The 22,246-nt window shown below is 39.5% G+C and overlaps 1 protein-coding gene across 4 annotated transcripts in view; it reads right to left on the reverse strand.

The window, feature by feature from the left end:
- The window catches only part of SEMA3D (semaphorin 3D), a 147,995-nt gene that overhangs the window by 44,707 nt on the left and 81,042 nt on the right, over positions 1–22,246 (reverse strand). For all 4 annotated transcript variants that reach the window (XM_040595919.1, XM_040595918.1, XM_040595916.1 and 1 more), the window contains 3 exons: positions 20,077–20,170; positions 16,532–16,660; positions 10,225–10,367 (listed from right to left, as the gene is read on the reverse strand). In XM_040595919.1, the coding sequence (XP_040451853.1) occupies positions 10,225–10,367; positions 16,532–16,660; positions 20,077–20,170 (366 nt within the window). The remainder of the gene's footprint in view (positions 1–10,224; positions 10,368–16,531; positions 16,661–20,076; positions 20,171–22,246) is intronic.

The raw sequence follows: 22,246 nt of genomic DNA on the forward strand, positions 1-22,246 counted from the left end.
TCAGGGAGATGAGACAAGAAGACAAGATAAATCTAAGCAGTGAGAGAAGGGGAAGGTAGCGTGAGCAAGCCTTTCATTCCAAAAATACAGCTAATCTACTTGTAACAGATGAGCAGCTATGAGTATTTGAAATCTTATCTCCCAAAATATCACTTCTAAGCACACTGGATTAAGAGTGTTTATTATAAACTTCATTACAGCATAGATGAAGGCACTCAGGACTGCACATTTCTTTTTGAATGTAAATAAAGGTTTAGTTAGCACTTACTGCTTCGTAATCTCCCAAACTGTAACAGATACCAACGCTTCCGCCTGAAATACCTTCTTTTTAACAGAAAGAAGTGCCTGTAAAATCTTGGTTACTTGTGTTTGCCTGAGTTAGGGATTTAGGTAATTGCCAGCTAGAAGGTGGGCAGTTCAATCTGTCACCTGTTGAGGAAATATTACCATTAAATATCGCACAGATTTAAACACAGAAAATGTTTAATGTGGAAATAGTTAAGAATTCAGATATCTGGTGTACCACTTCAATGAGCAGAGGTAAGTGTATGGCATTCTGAAGTCCAAGAAGAATGCTGTTCAAATGCTACAACGTAAAATTTGTGAAGTAAATGAAGGTCATATCATAATCTTTCTTGGGAGACTTCCATAGAAATCTCAGTTTTCTGATCTGAAATTTACATATAACTGACGAAAAAAGCAAGTTTTTCAATCACTCTAGTTAAAAATAAGTTTATCATGGAAACAAAAACCATCAGAAAAAATACTGCTTTATGAACAAGTGATTTAAAAATCAGCTTATATTAAAGACTTTCTGTCTATTATCTGTTCTATTGCATTTTATAAATAAATGTAGCTTCATGAAAATGCACAAATGTTTGTCTTGGAACCCAGCAGGCAGGAAAACAGATGGCAACAAAGCTCTAAAGAACATCTGCATCTTAGGGGTTTAAAATCTTTTATTTGTTTGTAAGTAACAGTGACAAATTGAACATTAGGACAAAAAGTGTGATTTTCTGAAAATCAACCAACATCAAAGATGTCAAGCACTGTGATTCATAAAACTTTAAAGACAGTAATTATCCTGAACAGCCTCTTAAGGGAAAAAAAAAAAAAAAGAAAAAAAAAAAAGAGAAGAGACAATGAGTGGAATTTCTAGAAGCAGGTTATTAATTACAGCCAGTGGCAAGATGTGCAAAAAGACCATCCAAAGGGAATTCCTGGCCTGAATAATAGGAAATGCTAGAGAACAGAGGGAAAAAGTGCTGAAACTGCAAAAGACCCTGGAGCCCTTCTCTTGTGTGAAGCTTAGCTATGGTACAAAGCCATCAGAAACAAATGGCATCTCCTGCAGCAAAGACTTACATTATGGAAAAAACCCACCCTTCTAGCAGACTTTATAAATGGAGAAACAGCCAACAATATTCTCTGTACTTCTGCCTTCAAATTCATAGTTCTTTTTTATTTGTTTCATTTTACTTTGCATTTTCTGGCTCTACTGAACCTAACAGGGGAAAGTAAGATTTCCTCCTTCAGGAATTCAGGTTCAAAATTTCTTGTCCAAATCATATTGATGTGAGATGAAAGATTCCTCCCATGATTTTGGCAAGCTGTGGGTCAGAGCCAAAACCATCAAGCAACACATGAAGTGTGACTTGAGAAAGAATAAAAATACATTTGCAATACAAACAAAAGAAAGGAGGCACATATGATTTTAGATGTTTGACTGCTCTACTATGACTACTCAGAGTAAACTTGGGAAAGTCAGTTCACCCCTGTGTCTGCTGTCCCCATCTGATAACAAGAGTGATGACTGTGTAGTAATTCTGCTGTTTCTATGAGGCTACAGAACCTTTCATGGGGAAAACGTCTCATTATAGGATTGAATATTTCTTCATATAAGATGGCACCGACCTCTCTGGGCACTGCAGTTATTGCCAGCATGTAAAACTTCACCTGCCTGAACCAAGATGAGGAATTGAGAGGAACAGCATCATATACTACATGCTTACCCACAGCGATGTCCCTTATCAAGTCTAGCCTGGCAGAACAGTGCAATTCTTCAGCCTGCAGACTGTGCCTTGCAAGGTGTCTACCACTGGGGTGGCTTTTGCACCTAATTAGACAGCAGAGCTAAAGGTGCAAACACCCACAGACCCCTGATAGGAACTGTGCGGTTGCACATCACCTCAACAAGAAAGCTTGGAATAAACTCAGCCCTCCTTGATTGCCACAGTGATGCATCAGCCTGGTATCTCTACAGCTCTCCTCAGACCATCAGGGTGCAGGCTATGTGCTCTTTGCCTCCTCCAAAAGGATAATCAGAAGTTCCTCTATATTTGTGTGGCTTGAACATCAAGCTTTCTCCTGTTTTCAGAGAATCCTTCTCCAATCATTTTTCACATCTTTCTTGAGACCCCAATACCATCACAACTTGAGACAGAAAACTCATGGTCTGGAGTACAGACATGCAAAACCCTGGACTACTCTTTGGTCCCTGGGACTTGCCATTTCTGAACACCTTTCTCAAATCATTGTCCGTCACAGTCCAGAACCGAATGCACAGGTTGTCCTGGCTCCCTGCTTATTTTCCCCATCCTGAGACAGTGCCATTGTGTCAGGCACTACGACTAAAGGGTCCTCATTGTTGGTGTGGTATATTTACTGATCTCACCACCTGTCACTGCTCTGTACTGGCTGGCTTCATTCCCTTAGCGTAAACCACACTGCTCGTTGCAAAAGGCATTACATGGTCTCTCCTACAGATTAAGATTATGGGCTGTAAATCAAATCATTCATCAAGCTCTGTGCACGTCTAAAGCTGATTGCATAGCCATGGTCAAATATAGATGCCAAAACCAAAATCAACAGAAAAGCTAAACATTTGTCTCAGCCTGTGTCCGTGCCTATCTAGCCAGCAAGATTCAGCAAGACGGGCACACATATCTCTATAGTCATCAGCATGCAGCAGTGCTGCGGCTAGTGTCCAGCCTACTTTTGGCTCATTTCAGCTGAAATGAGCAAGTGCCCAGCAGGACCAAACCAGGGAAGCTTTTGGCATGAAACCAGAATGAAGCTCAAGTAGCTGAATGTATGGCAAGATGACCCAGTGTCGTTTGAAAGCTGACATGAGACCTATGGGTACAGCTGCTGCTCTGGGCATTCACAGATTTCTAGGCATGAAGACAACGGGAAAGAGGGTCTTTATTGTGACTAGCAAAAACTACAGGACTGCAGAGCACATCCACTGTGGAAAAGCCCTGGTCTGAACTTTGAGTGAGAGAAACAGTGTCTTAGCTTTGAGTTCCTGCTCCTTAAGCAGATTTGTTGTTATTTCATTCAGAATGGCAATGTACTCATATTAAACACATGTAACTGTTTGGTTCACTAATGAAAATGTTGATTTTTACTTCGGAAAGTATTTAAACATCAGACCCAGAGGTTTCTATTGAATTATCTTTGGATGGGATCTGAATTGGAAAATATAATAACACAACAAAGAAAAATCCTGGACTGTTAGTAAGCATACCTTGCAAAAAAAAACCCACCAAAAGCCAGACACTAACAAGCTCAGGTAAAGACAGGGTTATGACAACAGCAAGTTTGAACATGGTTTGGAACAAATGAAATAATAAAATTAAGCACCGTTTTACCGCAAGGCCATTCAGCAATCCTGCTCAGATTACCTCCAACAGGTTTGCTAGTGTTAAGAACATTCCCCAAAACTGTTCAAAGCCTACCACAAAGCAGATGTAGTCTACTGTATCCATCTTAGGATGTTCAACTTCAATGGAAATTTGAAGTCAGCAAAGGGTGATGGCTGAACTAATGAAATATGTAAGGGAATTATCAGGGAAATCTACCTTAAATTTTGGGTATAACTTGTTCATGGTTTATTCCAGTGTGTGACTTGCCATTACCTGTCTCTCACCTAAACTTTCCTATATATTTAATATAAATTATATGATATAAATACATTAAAAGGATATGAAAAGACAGGAAGAAGAAAAAAAAAGAACAAAACCTTCATGTTATGAAATGTACCAATCTTGATCACAAAACTACAGGCAATTCAAGTGACTAGGTGGATCATGCAATTAATGTCACGAAGGAGTCAGCATTTATATGGTTTGAAAGTATTGAGACAATTGTGAAAGTGAAGCAGCGTGGGATGTGGCACTGGGATAGGATGGTTTATTTCTGAACAAACAGGTCTGAATTTACCATTTCCCATCTTAAATAAGAATCCTTTGAATTTCACGTTCTAGTGACTCCAGTAGGGCAAACCTCCCTTTATAATCAGTGGAAAATATGTCCTTCAAAGAGTGATTTGAGTTGAAGACGGAAGGAATCTTCCTCTAAAAAACAGTCATTTGCCTTTACTGACTGAAGTGAATCCGTGATAATTGCTTTCCTCGCTTGGGTACATAAAAGTGCCTGAAGTCACTAGTGTGGGGCAGTGTGCCCACAGTATTGACAACCACACGTTGAGAGCTGGAAAAGCATGAGACCAAAACACAAAGGTAGGTCAACATCTGAAGGAGTCCTTTAGAAATTCACATCCTGAAATGTCTACGTTTACAACTATGTACTCAACCAACAGCAGCAAAGCCTGAACTGTAAACCGTGGCACATTTGCATATTAAATGTACTGGTAGAAACAAAATGCAGGAAGGTAATTTTACCACATCAGAAAATTTTCAATATCATAAAGTCATTATTTGCTACTCTTATAGATATTTGAACATCTGATTCAAAGCACTCTGAAGTCAGGACTTTGGATTAGGCACAGGAACTCAGCTCCAACTAACTCTGAAGGCTTGCCACTTCCAAACCAGTGGGTTACTGACAGTGTCTTCTGCAATGAGTATCTGGAAACCAGGATGATTTCCAGAGTTTGCTTCAGAGGTTGTGCAGCTGCATTTCCATAATCCAGTTTTTAAAGCTCCATCTTGACACTGCAATTTCTTTTTCATTTTCCCTGAGGCTCAGTAAAATTCAGTCACACCTCTTTATATATAAGCATAACTTACATATTTTTGCTTCATCTGCAAATCATGATTTTTCCCCTCAAAAACCCCACCAATTACATAGCTGAAACACACCCATGAGGGACAAAAATATACAAAACTTCCTATGCTTACACCTGTATCCTTGCCAATAAGGAAAGCTGGACCAAAAGACCTGACAAAGCCTAATGTTATATCTCTTAATTCATCACAGTTAGAAGCTTATACTATATGGAACTAGCCTGTCTCCAACACATCGACCCTTAAAATTAAATCATCTTGATGAGAATCTGCTTTTCTACATATTTTGAAAACTTTCAAATTGCATATAATATCCAAATTTGGAAGTCCAAGAGAAGCTGGCTGCTGAAAGGCCCATTGCTGTGAAGATGCTCAATGGGCAATTAAGGGTCAAGGTTTTTCTAGACATATTCAAAGTGGTTTTAATCACTATCATTAAGAAATTTAAAAAAAAAAAAGAAAAAGAAAAAGAAAAAAAAAGCCAACAAAAAATGTGATCCATGGCTAGTATTATGGCTAGGCAATATTACGGTGACAAAGAAAGCATGTAAGCATGTAATACGCGGTAACTGAAATCTCATCTGGAATGACTTGCCTCCAGAACTGGAAGCAGGAGAGTTGCACGAGCATGGCTTTAAGCCCAGACTAATTAGCCTTCCTGAGAACATGTTAACATGGCTATTTTGCTTCCGGGACCCAAGCTAATAGGGCTGAACGGTAAAGGATTATGCTGTGCGGACAACTCAAATGGTTTTGGAGATAGATCAATTATCTACACAGTGATGCATTACACAATATAGAAATACAAAGAATGTTAATGACCCAGTTATTCCTACTCACAGTAAAGGCATGGCTAGACTATTTCCAGGAGAAGAAAAACACCTTCTAAATTTTACACACAAGCAGCCCCCATGGCAGAGCCCAGCAGAGAGCCTGGGCTTGGAGTTACAGAGGAATAGCTCCCTCCCGCCATTCCGGGAATACAAATTGCCTTCAAGCACCAGACAGGAGGCAAGGTCATAGCCTTGAACTCTGCTCATGTTCATGGCTCTGAAAATAAATCACATTACCCAAAGGTGGAATGCAGGGTGTGTCCTAGGCTCTTGACTCAGGAGCTCTTAAAATTATTACATTCCAGTCTGTTTAGAAAGTACAGTTTAACCAGGAGGGCTGTGCCTAATTGCTATACTCTTGTCCCCAGGTACAGCGTGGTATATGTGAGGGTGGAATGGCATACCAGTAAAAAAAAAAAAAAAAATACAAAGAGCTCACTTGTTCCCACTAGAACAAAGGCCACTTCTGGATATTGAACACTCTGGGAAATTGGGAAAAGCATCAGGGGCCGAAGTCTGATTTCTTGCCAGCTGAGGTCTTGGAAATCAGTCTCTAAGACTGCATGCCGTAACTTTTGCAATACATCACTGAAACTGTTAAAGAGAAGCTTGTAACACAGCGAATGCAAACCATTGTAATAACAAACAGGATTTTCGTACTGCAGCAGAGAAACTACTGCTTTTGGCTAATTTCCACTCCATTCCAACAGAATGAGGTTGTAGCTATGAAAAAATGTGTTTCTATATAGAAAACAAACAAACAAAAATCCCAACAACCTTCCTCCCTCTCCCAAACCTTTCTGTGGACTCCTGTAGGTTAGGATTTTCATTTCTCACTTTATGTGAGTGGGGAAAATAGGAGAGAAAACTAGGTCTTTCCTGGGGCTATATTTGTGCATATGTGATGTTGTCCTTAAACAGATTTACAATTATGTCATCATTTAGTGGCAGATATGTATACAAAAATGTGGCTGGCTTGTTAGTTGACTGCAGACGGCATAGTGGATGGATGCTGCAAATTTTTTTAATTTTTTTCCAAACTCTGGCTCTGTGTAACGACTGTCATGTCTGTAGCTGATGTAAACTGGTTCAGCAGTGTGGGCTTGAAGACAATGTAACAGCTTATGCCTGTGTTTCTAGATATAGAAATACATGGGTTCATGCTCTTAAGAAATTATAGTTTGTATGATCATTTAATATACATATGTGTATATGTACGTGTTCTAGAAAATGAGTAAACATTGCTGGCTAGTCTTTAGTAGTATTTTTTTCTTTTTACTTACGACCTTACTTGAAAAGAAAGAGAATAACCCAACAAATTATACTTTACGTAAGTAGGAACATACCATAAGTGGTATCAGGTATTACAGACAGGCCAATGGTACTTCTTCTGCCTCCCTCAAACCAAAAATAGGAAATGCCTTTTGCCATGATAAATTATACAACTGGTTCTGAAAGTGACTGTTGAAAGCACTTCCTCCCAATTCATACTGATATCCCCCAGTGACATACAGAACGCAGATGACGTACATCTGAATCAGTGCTCTTTAGTGCGGCAGGGGCTGCGTTATGGCAGCACAGGCTGTGAGACGGTAAGTACGGTCTTATGAACAGGACAAGTGACAGCTGTTTGACTCTGGGCGAAGAGCTGCCAGCAAGAGCATTGTAATCTTCTGGGTCTGAAAGTAGCTGGGAAAAAGGAATGCTTTCCACAGAAGATTTTCCCTAAGGGGAAGGATCAGTGAGAGACCGTATTGTTGAGCCATTGAAAATTAGCCAAAGAACAGGCTGCATTGACTAACCTCCTTATTATAAACAAAGCCTATTCTAACTTCAGCATGTGTCTCTGGCATTAATGTACAGGAGCCCTAAGGCATAGTGAGGTAGAGAGCAACTGAGTTCCAGCAGAACGAAACTGGGTTTACACCAAGCAAATCATTTCAAAAGTTGCTGGTTTCCTCCCATCTGCTGTCACTCTCTGCTTGCTAGGGAAAGAAGGCAAAGGCTTAACTTCCCACAGTACAGGTCACCTTAATGAGACAGTGCAAGTAGAAATTGTTATGTTATCAACCATTCCAACCAAAGACACTGATCTCATATCAGTGAGAATTAAGTACAGCAGATGTTTCATGTCAGAGCACAGATCCAGAGGATCTTAGTCCATAAACAGGAGCCTGTTTGCATATTTTATTTATATTAAGTACACATAATAATTCTATTTTCTTTATAATAATTTGCATTACAATTTTTTTTTTTATTTGCAGGTAATTAAGACAAATCTACAAAAAATCAGGAGCCTGAATGTTCAAGAGAATTCTGCATCCATTGGGAAGTGCTCAGTAAATAAAGACAATAGTGTAAAACTAACAATAATCATCACCTTACTTATCAGTTTCCATTGTTTTGTTTCGACTATTAAAAATAAAATTCAAGACATTTTTTTCCTGTTAACATGATTACTCTACAAATTCAGTAATTCAGTCTCATTTGAGGTACAGTTACACATGGTCATCAGAATTTCCTTGCAATATATTTGCTTTTATTACGATATCTTATCTCCTTTTTCCTCTAGGTAAAGGATGCTTGAGATCTGTAGCTAATATATCTTAGTTTACTATAATCTCTTATGTGCCTGGGCTTGAAAATGTTGTCTACCAATTTCTCCTAATGCATTAAGTGCTTTCTCATAATCAGCAAATGCCATGTCTAGCAGCAAATCATATATGTTTGCATTTCCACTCTGCCATTAATCACACTGCTGTGTAATACCCAACTAAAGATTACCCATTCTTTCGTCTGGCTAAAAACCTGATTTATGAATGAGTTTTTTTGTATTCTTAACATGTTAGGTCAAGGACAGAAGTGTGAAATGGTTGTGGTCACTGAGATCTCAACTGGAGTTATAAGCTTGCTGTACAGCAGGGCAGTTGTAGATTTATATACTCATACATGTGCCCACTGTTTTTCAGTGCATGTCCATTAGCTGAATGGGTGCTCTTCCTCTAGGCACTTCTTACTGCCAATCACAAGCTCTTTTGGTTGTTTAATAATTTTCAAGCTTCTTAAGAAAATAATTCCACAACCATCAGAATCACATTGCTCAGAAAATGCAAGTAAATGAAAGCTGCTGAATCCATTATCACAGAAACGTACTTGTGTGATTGTTGTGATGGTGTTGCTGATAGCTACTTCATCATGAGACACACAATGCTCAAAGCTTATATTTCCTAATATGAAGACAACTTTAAAATCCCATTTTCCTGACTTTTACCACTGATTCCTGGGTACGTGGATTCGCTGAGGACCTGACGACAGGACAGGAGCACTTGTACTGACTGCTTCTGTTCCTACAGTATCACGGAACAAAAGAGTGGATAGAGAGTATGCCTGACACGGGTGTCAATGGACTCTTCTGCTGTAGTGGGAAGAAGACCGCAGCCAAACCAGAGTTAAACAGCAAACCGTACGCTGACTGCTGTCTTCATGTGCCGGTATTGGTTTATTTTCTCATTACCATTTGAAGAGGCTTCTGCCCTTGACAGAGATGCTTCTTCAAAAAGAGTACAGCTCATGAAAATCTGAGTCCGCATTATGAATACCAACAGGAGCAGAAATCTTTCATAAGAGGAAAAACCAAGCATATTGAAAGAGAAAGTGAAGGGAGTAATCATTTAAAGGAGGTCAGGAAACAACAAAATGAAGCTTTTTACACTGCAGCAGACCCAGGGCCTGGTTCTCCTGGTCAACAGGTCAAGGACTGCATCTCTTCCCAGGGGAGGAAACCTCTGGGCAGATGTGGGTGTAGCTCAGAAACTATATACATTTTTAGCCTCCTCCTCACCCCAACTGATTATCAGGAATGTGCAGAAACAAATGACTGACCCCGACTCTCAGCAATGCCCAGGAATGATGTGCTGAGCGAGGCTGAAGGGATGGGTTTGTATATCCCCTCCATTCAGTGGGCACTTTCAACAAAAACTCTAATACCTTGCCATTGTGTGCACTTCGATAAATAAATCCTTGCTGAAAGCTTATGAAATAAAGCAGGTCACTTGCATATCTGAAGGTCAGTGCATTATCGTTTAGACACAGGAGTATAATTTATAGGCATAATAGCTTTTTAAAAAAGAGGTACACAGTCAATATCAGGTCTGTTTTCCAGCCAAATAAATTTCAGAGTGCATCAGCACTCTACATTCAGAAAAATTAGTGTGGTGGCTCATTAGGTAACAACACTATTTCCTTCTCATCTGAAGGGGAAAACAGATTTCCCACAGAAACAAACCAAACAGGTGTGGGGTTTTTTTTCCTTTAAATAAAATAAAAGAAAAGAAAATAAAATAAAAGCATAGAGTCCTTACCTTACAAACTCTCCCAACTCGGGAAAGGATTGTCTTGTCAGATGTGCCACTATCTTGTGATATTTCTCGGAAAAAGAAGTAGATTTTGTCATCATCTGGGTTATAGGTGTCCGGGATGGGAAAAGTTCCAATGAATTTTGCTCCTAGAAGTTCCCAAAAAAAGTTTAAAAAATGTGAAGTCTTAATACTGGCTACTAAATTTCTGCTTTATTATGTGCTTTTTAATGTTGCATCTTCCAGGGAAATAAAAATATCACTATTTATACTTGTAATGGCGAGTTTCTTACTAACTTACTAGTGAAAACGACCATAGATCCTGAAGTATTTACTCTTAGCGTGATGGTTTTGTGTATATATCTTACTACCACTTGCATAAATGTGCAGCACTGGCTTTCATTCTCTGTGTGAAAATAGAAGTCGTCTCAGTCCAAAATATTGCCTACAAAAATCTTCCTTACTGCTCTTGTCACCAATATCAAGCTAAGCAGATTTTCTGAAATCACACGGTAGAATTTATATCAATGTAATTATATATTGCAGCAGTTATGGCTACAGAAATACACTACTGTTTTCTAGAGACAGCTTACAAAAGAATGGAAGAACCTTTATTGATCCATGTGATTAAAATTCAATATAAATGACAGCTTTCCTAAGTTAAAAATTTCCTATACATCTGTGCTATAATGATCTTACTGCCTATATCTACCAAATCCAATACAGTGCTGTCCTGGGATTCCTATGTTAGCACACCAAATTCCACAACTGACTAATCGGTCTTAAGGACACAGTTCCTTGTTGAGCATGAAAACAGTTTAGCTATATCAATGTAATGGTTTCTTTGGGTTATTTTAAACCTGCTTTTTGCAAGAAATTCTATAGCACCTTGTCTTGATAAGCTGAGCCATTATATTACTTCTAGTCTCTTCTAAAGCAAGCTTGGATGTCTCCGCCTGCATCTTACAGGCATGTTTATTGGGCCATGTATTTAATACATGTCCTTCAGTGTCTTCCTCAGCCCCCTCACCCGATCTCCAGTCCTTCTCTACCTGTTCACCATCTATGCTTTTTGTTGTTGGTTTGGGTTTTTTTCCCTGGGGTTTCTTTTGCAGTCTTTTATTTAAATTTTGCACTAAAATCAGATATTAAACTAATTCCAAGAGCCCCTGAGTGCAGCAGAGCAGGCAACACCACTGTCTTGCACAAATAAACCAAATACTTGGGGAAGTGATTTTCAAGACATTCCCCAATGTGCTACAACAGATGAGCTCTTCTGAGGGCACTTGGATCAATAATGTTTTTCTTTAAACAGAAGCTGCTATACAAATACGGTTGCAAAGAGACCCTTGACTCTAAAATACATTCTTTCAGCAATAAAATACACAGTCTTTGTCCCCCATAAGCAGTCAGGCTGCAGCAGAAAGCAGCAAGGAGGGCGGTGTAAGGCTGTAGAGCAAACAGAGCACACTGGTGATACGTGGGGAACGCTATTATCAGCTTTTAATATATCTTCATGCCTTTGTCCTTTTTAGAACGATTGTTACTTTATGTTAGCCCTGAGGAATTTTCACCACAAACTCTACAGTACAAACAAGACAAAAAGAGGGTCTCTGATGCAAAAGTTCACAGATGAAAGCTTGAGACAAAATGGGATGTGTTTAAGTGTTGAATGTGCACCTTCATGACAGAGGAGTAAATTTATGGGTCAAAATAGCCACAGCGCTGCTTCTATTTTAAACCTTTCTGACACTAGAGAATGGCGTCAGCAGAAAAATGAAATGATGCAGGCATCAAGCTCTATAAATTTAAGTTAGGATTTCAAAATGAGCCTAAAGAAAATATTCAATTACCCCTCAGGGCCTGTAAGGCTACTTTGAAGATTAGATCTCTAAGAGTGAATAAATACATAAATAAGCTTCCAATATGGTTTCTTAAATATGTGGTTAGCTAAGTAGCCATTTAATAGGAAAACCTGTGAAATACTTCTATGGCATGCTCTGCAATTTCACATAGTTGGGTTTTTTTTGCTGTTTTGTTGTTGTTTTTTTTTTAAATCCATGGTTCCAGAACAAAACTCTGAATATATGTTTCTTCTAAATTAAATTTCATTGCTTTACTTGGCAAGCCAAATGCAAAAACAAATGTCTCAATACCAATTCCTGGAACACATTTAGAAGAATCTCTAACAAATTAAAGGAACACAAATATTTAATGATTTTAAATCACAATTGAAAACACTGAAGTTGAAAGTTAAATCCAAACAAAAATACAGTGTAAAAGATATGAAGACAAAGAGACTGAAAAAAAAAAATAATGAAAGAGATCATGATCTTAAAAGCACATCATATTCTGCAAGTGAGATCTTTGTCTCATCTTTTGTAATCCATCCATGAAATAGAGAAAAGTGCATTTGAACCAGCTGTGAACCAGGTTTTGGATTCTTTGCATGGGAAACCAAATATATGAAGATGATTTTGAACCACTGTTTGTTTTCCCATACACACAGTTGTCCCTTCCTAATTACTTCAGTAGAAGGTTTTACTACAAATTAATGTCATGGCTAGGTTGTGTGCAACCAAACAGGAGGCTGAAGGCATCATGAGCTCCGACAATAGATGGTACCATAAACTCAGGTGTTGCTCGTGCTTTTTTAAACATGTTTTTGTGACAGAGTGGGAGGAGTGGTTGCACCTAGTCCTGCGTTGCTGGGTTGGCTGGAGAGGTCATGTTTGCTTTTGGTTACCAGCCGGCAACCACACACTTGTAACGCCAGCAGTAGTTCTAGGCAGTGCAAACGTGCATGCCTTAGTAGGACCTCCTGAGAAGTGAGGCTCAGTAGGCTCAGAAAAAGAAGAACAGACAACAAGTAGCAAATCCTGGAACATGAAGAAATGCAAAAGCGACCTAAAACAGTGGGAGGCAGCAGTCCTTTGTAGCTGGTATGCCAAAAATATGTGGTGTGATGAAATGCAGAGGATAGCGCTCACCTCATTTACCTTCAACTATCTAGAAGTCAAGCTCCTAACCTGTGCTCATCCAGATCCTCTCTCAGAGAGAGATATAAGGAAGCAAGTGACAATGAATAATCCTATTTTATGACAGATTCCTACAAAAGGTGGAGAGAGTCACCCTCTGGAAGTATCACCTCTCTCTAAATTACAGACAGAGACAAGTGAAACAACTGAGCTCAGATAGGATGCTAACTCTTTGCTTTTAGAGTTAAGTGAGCTGAATCCCATCCAAAGTTCGCAGGATATAAAGAAGTCATTGCCTGCAAGTCTTTGCTCTGGCAAAGACGAGGGGATGGGGTAAAAAGAGAAAGAAAAAAAAAAGGACTAATGCAGTTCAGGGAAGCACTCATTACAGCCACAGCTTTAGCTTTCTATAAAGGAGAGAGGAATGTGCAGCTGTTCAGTGCATGCCTGTACATAGGGCTCGGGTATCCCACCACGGGATGCTCTCCTCTGCCCGCTGGGCTGGGACAGGGCAGACTCGGTTCCAGTTGGTGGCTTTGCCATCCGGAGTGGGGCCACCAGCCCCACGTGCCTTGTCCCTGGCCAGTGCCACGGGTGAGGCAGCTCTGGGCAGCGGCTGTGGGAGCGCCGGATTTCTCAGCTCTGCGGGAGAAGGGCTGATGTCTGAGCAGCGGCAGCATCCCCTCTGTCTCCAGTGCCACTGCGTGCAGGAGTACAAGCCTGTGTGAATGTGAGTCATGGGAAAGATTAGCCGCCTTCCTCCTTTTCTCCTTTGTGGAGCTGCTATTCAGTCATTGAGATTAAGACATGTCTTAATTAGTCAAGATAGAGGTGCCCTGAAAGGAACTGGAAGGTATCCTACGCATTTTTCCCTTATGCTTTGTCTTTCCCTCCCTTCCCTCAGGAAAGTATAATCCTGTTTCCAGAAACAGAATAAGACTAAACTTTAAGAATATTAAGGTGCATTACAGCAAAACTTCCTCAGCCCTCTAGAAAAAAAAAACAAGTTACACATTTAATGCTAATGATCCTAAGTAAAACACAAGTCACGCCTGGAAATAATTTATTTCTAATTGTACAATTACTCAAGTATGTACAACTTTTCATGGAGGTCTAACACATGCTTGGTAAATGGGTGGTAGGCTTAGGAAAGAGGTGATTTAGACGAGATGGGAGTTTTAAACCTGAAATCAAGTAAATATTTTCTTTATACCAATATTGGCTAAAAGCACAAATGTATGTAATTGGTAATGTTACACAGTAAACTAGAAATATATTGGCTACTCTATGGCTTGTTACAGAAATGATCCTGTCATTTAGAGTTGCACTCAAAATTTTCTCCAACCTTAAAAGGACTGTTTCAAAATATTAAAAGCACCTAGTTTATATCTATGCCTCTTAGTATAACACTGCATGGATTGTGTATGTGAAGTCTTAGACAGAGCATGACTGTAGTTTTTTATATGGCTGGAAACAAGGTAAACCTGAAGAATATATGGGGTCTTCAGTGTTTATATAGTGTGGGGTAATTTTCACGTCGCAGTCTAGCACACTAAAGCTGTTTTTCAAACCCAGACATACTAATATATTATTCTCCTTAGAAAACTTTCACAAATACAGACGCTTTAAGTGAAAACAGAATAAAACATGAATCAATCTCAAAGAAAGAAGAAAGGCAGACACCCCCCACCCAGCTTCCAAACTGAAAAATATAACAGTTCTCAAACCTTTAGTTTATTCTGTGTTCTTGTACTGTTCTCTTGCCTCAGACTGCTCATGGAGAAACATTAATAGCATAATGAAATGTTTGGAACTGGATATTCAAGCTGTAAGTTCTTTTGGGCTGAGAACTGAACCCTGTAATGCTCATCAAGGTGGATCTAAACTAACGATAACACCAGATGCTCCTCAGGACCAAACAGCAGTAAATCTTTCTTTTTAGGATATTATAGCATCCCTTAGGAAAGCAGCTACCCCAACCATCTTTCCATGCTGAGCATCAGCAGACCACCAGTGATAAAACTGGGTATTCAGTTGCACGGTTAATTACAGTTAGAGAACTGCCTGCCGGGAGGACCCACCCCAGCCTGTATCATATCATTACAGCCCATTTCTGGTCTACGCAGCATGAGGAAGTGTAGAAATGAGGAGACAGGAGAGGTGGGATAAGAAAGGTTTTGAGCACAGGAAATGAAAGTGCGATAGGTCAGCAGAGTCAGACGTGAGATTTTTCTATCTGTCCAAAGGACCGCTTCTATTTGGAAAGGTAAAATGACTTTTAAGTGGCTTTTCCTTTCCTCCTTGTCTCACAGCAGAAACCCTGAGGTTATGGAGTTACATCTAGACAGAAACATACGACAGCAGCTTAAAATAAAAGAGAGAAGCAGTAGGGGGGTAAAACAAGAAAATTAAAAAAAAAAAAAAAAAAAAAGAGAGAGAACATTTCCTCTTGTCGAGGTCTCCAAGAATTAAGAGGCAAAATTACCACTTTCAGAAGTTGTCTGCTGGGAAGACAACTTAACCCTGTGGTCAGCAGGCCTTTGGCTTTACAATACACCCATAATAGTTACACAGGCATCCTGAACCAGGGCCAGTGTTGCCACATCTTTAAAGACAGTTGATGGCTAAAAGGGGGATGCTTTAATTGAGCAGTGCTAGCTTGTGAGTGAAGTTTTCCATGTTACTCTGTGTGTGGTTTGAGACTGGCTGGGTGTAAACGCAGCCAGTTTTTTAGAGGGTTTACTAGCTCAGAATGTTTCTTAATGGTCAAGAAAAAGCAGTGTTTTGCTTGGGAAGCTATTTTAGGGTGCCCTTAGTGGTTTTAAAATGATCCTCACAGCAACAAAGGGTATTTTTCCCTCTCAAAGAAGGAAAAGAAAAAGAAAAAAAAAAGAAAAGAAATAAAAAGACCTCCTACCTAAAATGTGGACTTTCTAGTCTGTCATTTCAATGTGCTGTAAGGAACAGCTTCTAACAAGTGATCGGAAAAAAAGGGTTTAAAAAAAATAACATATTCCAACAAGACTAGAACTAGAAGCATTTAAGTCATGACATTTCCAATTACGGGACTATATGCAGATGTATAGATCAAAGATTAAAAGAATGATTAGGTCTTACTCTCTTACTCTTAATTAGCATTATCACCTCTGTGGCTTTTCTCAAGTGCATTTTTGCTCCACTGAGCTTTTTTTAAAAAAGCCTACGTAATCCAAAGATACCATGATACAATATCTATATTTATAGTAACTGGACATATATTTATATAAGAAAGGGGCTATTAACTTCAGAGAGGCAGGGACAATGCAAATGACAACAGCATATGTTTAGGATCTTACCAGTAAGCCAGTAATGTTCGGAAATGTCAGTTCTGATGTAATGGTGGTCGTGAGAAGGGCCCAGAGAACGTGTTAGAGCCGTGTCTTTGCCAAGGAAATCAGAAGCTGTTCCAGCATAAAGATACTCATCTGCAAATGAAAAAGAAATAGGGTTTCTACAGCTGTGGGGTAAACAAAATTAAAACTGTTTGTATTTTGTTGGGTGAACAACACCTGTGTTTAATTGGCCTATGAGCTAAGTTAATGTTTTAAAATATTATTGGCTTATATTTTAATGGGATTTGGGGGTCTGTGAAGTCACTTACATTTAAATCTGGGTAATATTTGTAATTATATGCCTGAGAAATGAAGAAGTCCAAGTCTAACTTTCAGATCTTTTAGGCACACAGAAAAGTAAATCCCCCAGCTTTAGTGGGCGCGGGGCTTTTGAGGGTATAAAAGTGTGTTCAGTCTGAGCATCCTGCCCCATGGACACTGACCATGTACCTGTGGGCTGCCCAAGGATGTAGCCATCATTCCACTCAAGCTAGCTCTTGTGCCCCAGGCTTGCCACAGCCCTGATGGCTTTGGTGCTCCTGAGCTTGAGCTAGTAAACGTGATGGATGCTTCATTACAGAACTTTGCAGCTTGGCCCTTTCCTGGTGTAGGGATCGCTATCCAACACTTCATACACGCAGAGGAATTTAAGCACTACGAGAATTCTCCTCAACTGTGTAATGTGTTAATAGTAGGAATATGGCTACGGACCCAAATCATGATCATTTTAACATAGCAAGTGGTCACACTAAAATAAATGAGACATGTTGCTTGAATCAGGCAGCCAGGGTTTGTCCCACAAGGAAAGCACATCTATGATACAGTACAGTGCGCCTGCTGCAATTGCAGTTATATTTAGTCTTGTGCCAGCTTTGTGGGCAATGTAAAACTTCACAACCTTAATAATCGCACAATATTTTCTGTTTTCCTTCAGATGTCAGTACTTTCCTAAACAGAAGGAAAGAAACAGTATCCCTGTGAGTGATTTTTTACCGCATAATGCATTTTACATTCTCTTTTTTTTTTTTTTTTCCCTGAAAAACAACAAGATAGCTTTATTGGTTGGAAGAGTTTAGTTTTTGTGTAATGACTTGCAACAGTAAGTCCCTGGAGTTCATAAAAAGAAAAAATATTTATATTCATAAAAAATAAACATATAAAAAGCTATATGATACATAAAAATCCTCTTCCAGGAGCTCCTTCTTCAGGTTTCCTGATACTCTGGCTGGAAACATTTCATAAGATCTTTTAGAGAGAAGTCCTTTGTTGAGAGTGAATGCAGAATAAATACCATTCAACACAGACGTTTGTGTTTGCATTTGCAAAAGAGATAAATGCACTTAAAAAAATAAGATCAAGGGGGAAAAAAGAAACCTACAAAAAATAAACCAAACAAAACCAAACCCAAAACCACAACCCATGACCCACAAGCACTTTATTTGGCAAAAAAAAAAAAAATCTATCAGCTTTCTTTTTACCTCATTATTGTTGTTACTTACGTATTATTTCCATGACAGTATTGGAAAGCACATATTTCAGACAGCATGTCGCCTTTGTAAAGAAACAATAGGGCTTTCTGAAAGGTATTTGTCATAATGAGGAATGGGCAGGGTAATTGGTGTTTGCTAACTGACAGGCACTCAGTGATCAATAAATCTGAAGGGCTAACAGAAATTCTTCATCCTTGCTTAGGCTCTGCTGACAAGGCATTTTCAGTACTTCTCTCAGCTTTTGGTATCTCTCATTTTAAGTTCCAGTTATGTCCAGAACCATTTCGGTGAGTGGTAATTTGTAATAGAAGACAGATAGTGAGCAGGTGACTTTTCAGTCAAAAAGGTTAGCTTTTCTAATTTATCTGTGGAATTTACTTAGGGAAAAATGCTGTGTAGAATTCAAAGAGAGATTATGTAGTTCTACAAAGAATAAAAATTACTCAATTGTTTTATATTATATATATAATATGTATTATAACAGTGTTAACCTACATACATGATTGAAAATATAATGAAATATTATTTAGCTCATATATGTAGAAATGATTAGAAAGTGCTTTCTGAAGGATATAAGCAATCTTTATCATCATTTTGCAGATAAATAGAAGTGACATGCCAAAGGTTACTCCTCTCATCAGGGGCAGAGATGGGAACTCAACTCCCCTGAGCTGCAGGGCAGTATCTTATCCCTGACCATATTGTTCTCCCAGTAGTTTTGAGAATAAAGTAATCACCAAAAAGATAGGCCAAGAACGCATTCTCTGGTCAGGCTTGTAACTCTTTACAGTGCTCCTTGCATGTTGATGCAAAGCACTCGACACCAGGCACAGTCAGAGAAGGGATACTAGAATACTCTGACCATCAATTTTATCTAGCTCAAAAATTCTTATATACCAAAGTTCATGTTTTAGTTATCTAAAAGACAGCAGCTTCTTCATTTCACAAGATTTAACAGAGCATTCAAAGCACTGGAGTGCTACTGAAATTAGCCAACGTTATAATAAATCATGAAGTTCTATTGCATCTAAACAAAAAAAAAAGTTAAAAAAAAAAAAAAAGGTTAAGTTTTTTAAGTTTTTAGAATCCCATTTTAAAAATAGACTTCATGGTCATTAAACAGTACTAGGGGTCCCTGAGAAGAATAAGCACTGGCTTTAATCTATTGTTTTTAATGAAGGAAGTCCTGCCCCATCTGTTGGGTCAGAATCACAAATCATCTATCTTATTATCTGAGAATAAAGACTGAACATTAGTCATATGCTTTTTATAACACAGAGTGACCGATACTTCAAAGCATTGTCACCACTGCTCTTTGGCTGTAAATGAAAACGTCATGGTGCTTCACCCTTATCTTGTATTCATACGCTTGACGGACAAGTTAAATGAAAATTGTCCAAAGCTATGAACCAAACCATGACAAAAGTAGCTCTTATAGTGATTTGAGATCCGGAGGTCAAGCTGACATTCCTCGGCACCAAATGTCAGACCACACAGCGCTGCGACACACGCAGCCGGCAGATTGCACTATCTTGTTCCTGGGCTGGAAGCTTCAGAAGTGGCTACTCGAGCAAATAGAAACCTCAAAAATGTATTTATGGAAGTAGTGGATGTCAGCAGACTTCAAAGAGCAGAACATATTGATAATTGCACAAAGAGGCCCAGAAGCGCTTCAAACATCGTCTGTCCATGTGGGTTTTTTTGTTGTTGTTGTTGGATTGGTTGTTTTTTTGCTGTTGTTCTCTTCTTAAAGGAGAAATGACTGGGAGAGGGTGAAACTGTCTTCCTGCCCAGCTGGCAGAGGCTTCACAGCCACTCAAATGCCCTTGTTTGTGTTGCTGCATTTCCAGCTCTTTGGTGTCTGCAGACCGGAGGCTCCGTCAGCTCTGAGAGCACAGCCCAGCATTGGAAACCACAGCAAGGCCAGAGGAGCTCTGGTGAGGACATCGTGCTGAGCCTCCCACCCCCGGCTCACCTACAAAGCCATGAGAGGATCACCTGGCTCTGAGGGTTTCTCACCTGCCATCACCGAAGCAAATGGCTGCTGAGGATCGAAAGGGCATTTCAACCTGCCAGACTCCAAGTTCTGAGTATCCAGCCGGAATAATGTTTCCTGAGAATAAACACATATTCATTACCCTGGTGTGACAGCAGAGAAAAACTTGCTTAGGCAAACTGTTCTGCTAACATACAAAGTGAAGGTGTGTTAGACCATGCAGCTCTCATCCCAGCCCTGATGTTTACAGTCCATGTCCCTGGTTTATATCTGGATTTTTTGTCACTCACTGGTTTAATGTACCCTGTTCACTCTATAGCAAAACACAGATCTTAAAAAAATACAATTATTTTCGGGGGGGGGGGGGGGGGGGGGGGGGGGGGGGCGGGGAAGATACATTGTTCATTTCTACTCAAATTAAAAGCTGGATTGTACTTAAAAGGCACTGGCTTCTATTTAGGAAAGTTCTGATAGACTCTGTTGCAACAGGAGACCCAGAAGGGGTTCTGGCTGACTCTTAGATTTCTCCAGGGACTGCTGAATAATGTTTGCATCAGACACAGTTCAGCCCCTTTTAAGTGAAAGCAGCATATGCTCTCTCTTGTTAGTTTTTAACAGGACTAATGATACAAGAGATATCAGAATAGAACCTTCCTTGGCATTCCCAAATGCAGGGTGGTTAATTCCTGGGTCACAGAACAAGGGCGTAAAGGAAGATAAAGAAAAAAAAAATATTTTATAACTATTGCTGATGTTTTCAGTGGGCATTAAACTCAATTGTCATAAGCATCAGTTGGAAGTTTTACTATAGTTTTGAACTGCCAGCAAGGATGTTTTCACCCGTTCCTTTAATTTCCTAAAAGCACACTTAACCTGAAACCCACAGTGAGCCCTTCTGAAGGCAAACCGATTGCTCCAAGGAGTAAAGTGAAGTCTTTGCAGGTATTAAGACTTGATTTTCAGAATTCAGCTGCTGTTAAGAGAGGAGGGATTGCCTACAGAAGTACTGTGAAATACTCTCCTACCTACAGTGATATTTAAAATCCCACTAGTGTTCAGGAATCAAGTAACTGTGGGTTTAATGTCTGTTGCAGAGAAATAATTTCTGAAGCTAATGAAAAAAAAAAAAAGACCACACCTCTGTGATTTAAACAATTACTTAAAAAAGGATGAAGTTGTTTTAATTATTTTTTTCTATACCTCTTTCTTGCAAGAGGACTGGAGTACAAATGGATGGTTAAATATGCCCAAAGATGGCCACAGAGGATCAGACTTCACAACACGTTAATTCAATTCATCCTTAATGCACATCAGATTATAAATGACCAAACCTTTCTACTTCATTGAGGTGACTCCTATACTCTCTAGGCTCAGAAGACAAAGGCCCAGGATATTGAATAATTAAGCTCCTTAAAAGAACAGAAAAATCAATTCCAATTTGTGAACATAAATTCCATTTCCTCCAGCAATCCTAGCTGACGCAAAGCAGGATTTAACCATAAAAAAACCAACCCCCCATTATCTTTCCAGACCTGTGGGTTAGTGTCCTGGTTTCTGCTGGGATAGAGTTAATTTTCTTCTTAGTAGTTAGTACAGTGCTGTGTTTTGGCTCTGATGTGAGAACAATGCTGAGAGCTCACTGATGTTTTTAGCTGTTGCTGGGTGATGTTCATACTAAATCAAGGACTTTTCAGTTCCTTGGGCCCTGCCAGCCAGAGGGCTGGAGGAGCACAGGACATTGGGAGGGGACACAGCCAGGACAGGTGACCCAAGCTAGCCGAAGAGGCATTCCATACCATATGGCGTCAGGCTGAGTATATAAGCTGGGGGAAGAAGAAGGAAGGTGGGGACATCTGGCATTATGGTGTTTGTCTTCCTGAAGTAACAGTTACGTGTGATGGAGCCCTGCTGTCCTGGGGGGGCTGAACACCTGCCTGCCCATGGGAAATGGGGAATGAATTCCTTGCTTTGCTTTGCTTGTGTGCGCAGCTTTTGCTTTACCCCTTTTCCCCCACCTTTCCATTTTGTTATTATTATTGTTATTGTTCTTATTGTTGTTCTTACCTCTTTACTCTGTTTAAATTATTAAATTTGTTCTTATCTCAACCCTTGACTTTTACATTCCTTTCCGATTCTCCTCCCCATCCCTCTGAGTGAGGAGGAGTGAGCAACTGGCTGTATGGTGCTTGGTTT

This window comes from Falco naumanni, chromosome 5 (genome assembly GCF_017639655.2).
Source record: "Falco naumanni isolate bFalNau1 chromosome 5, bFalNau1.pat, whole genome shotgun sequence".
Classification (NCBI taxonomy): Eukaryota; Metazoa; Chordata; class Aves; order Falconiformes; family Falconidae; genus Falco; species Falco naumanni.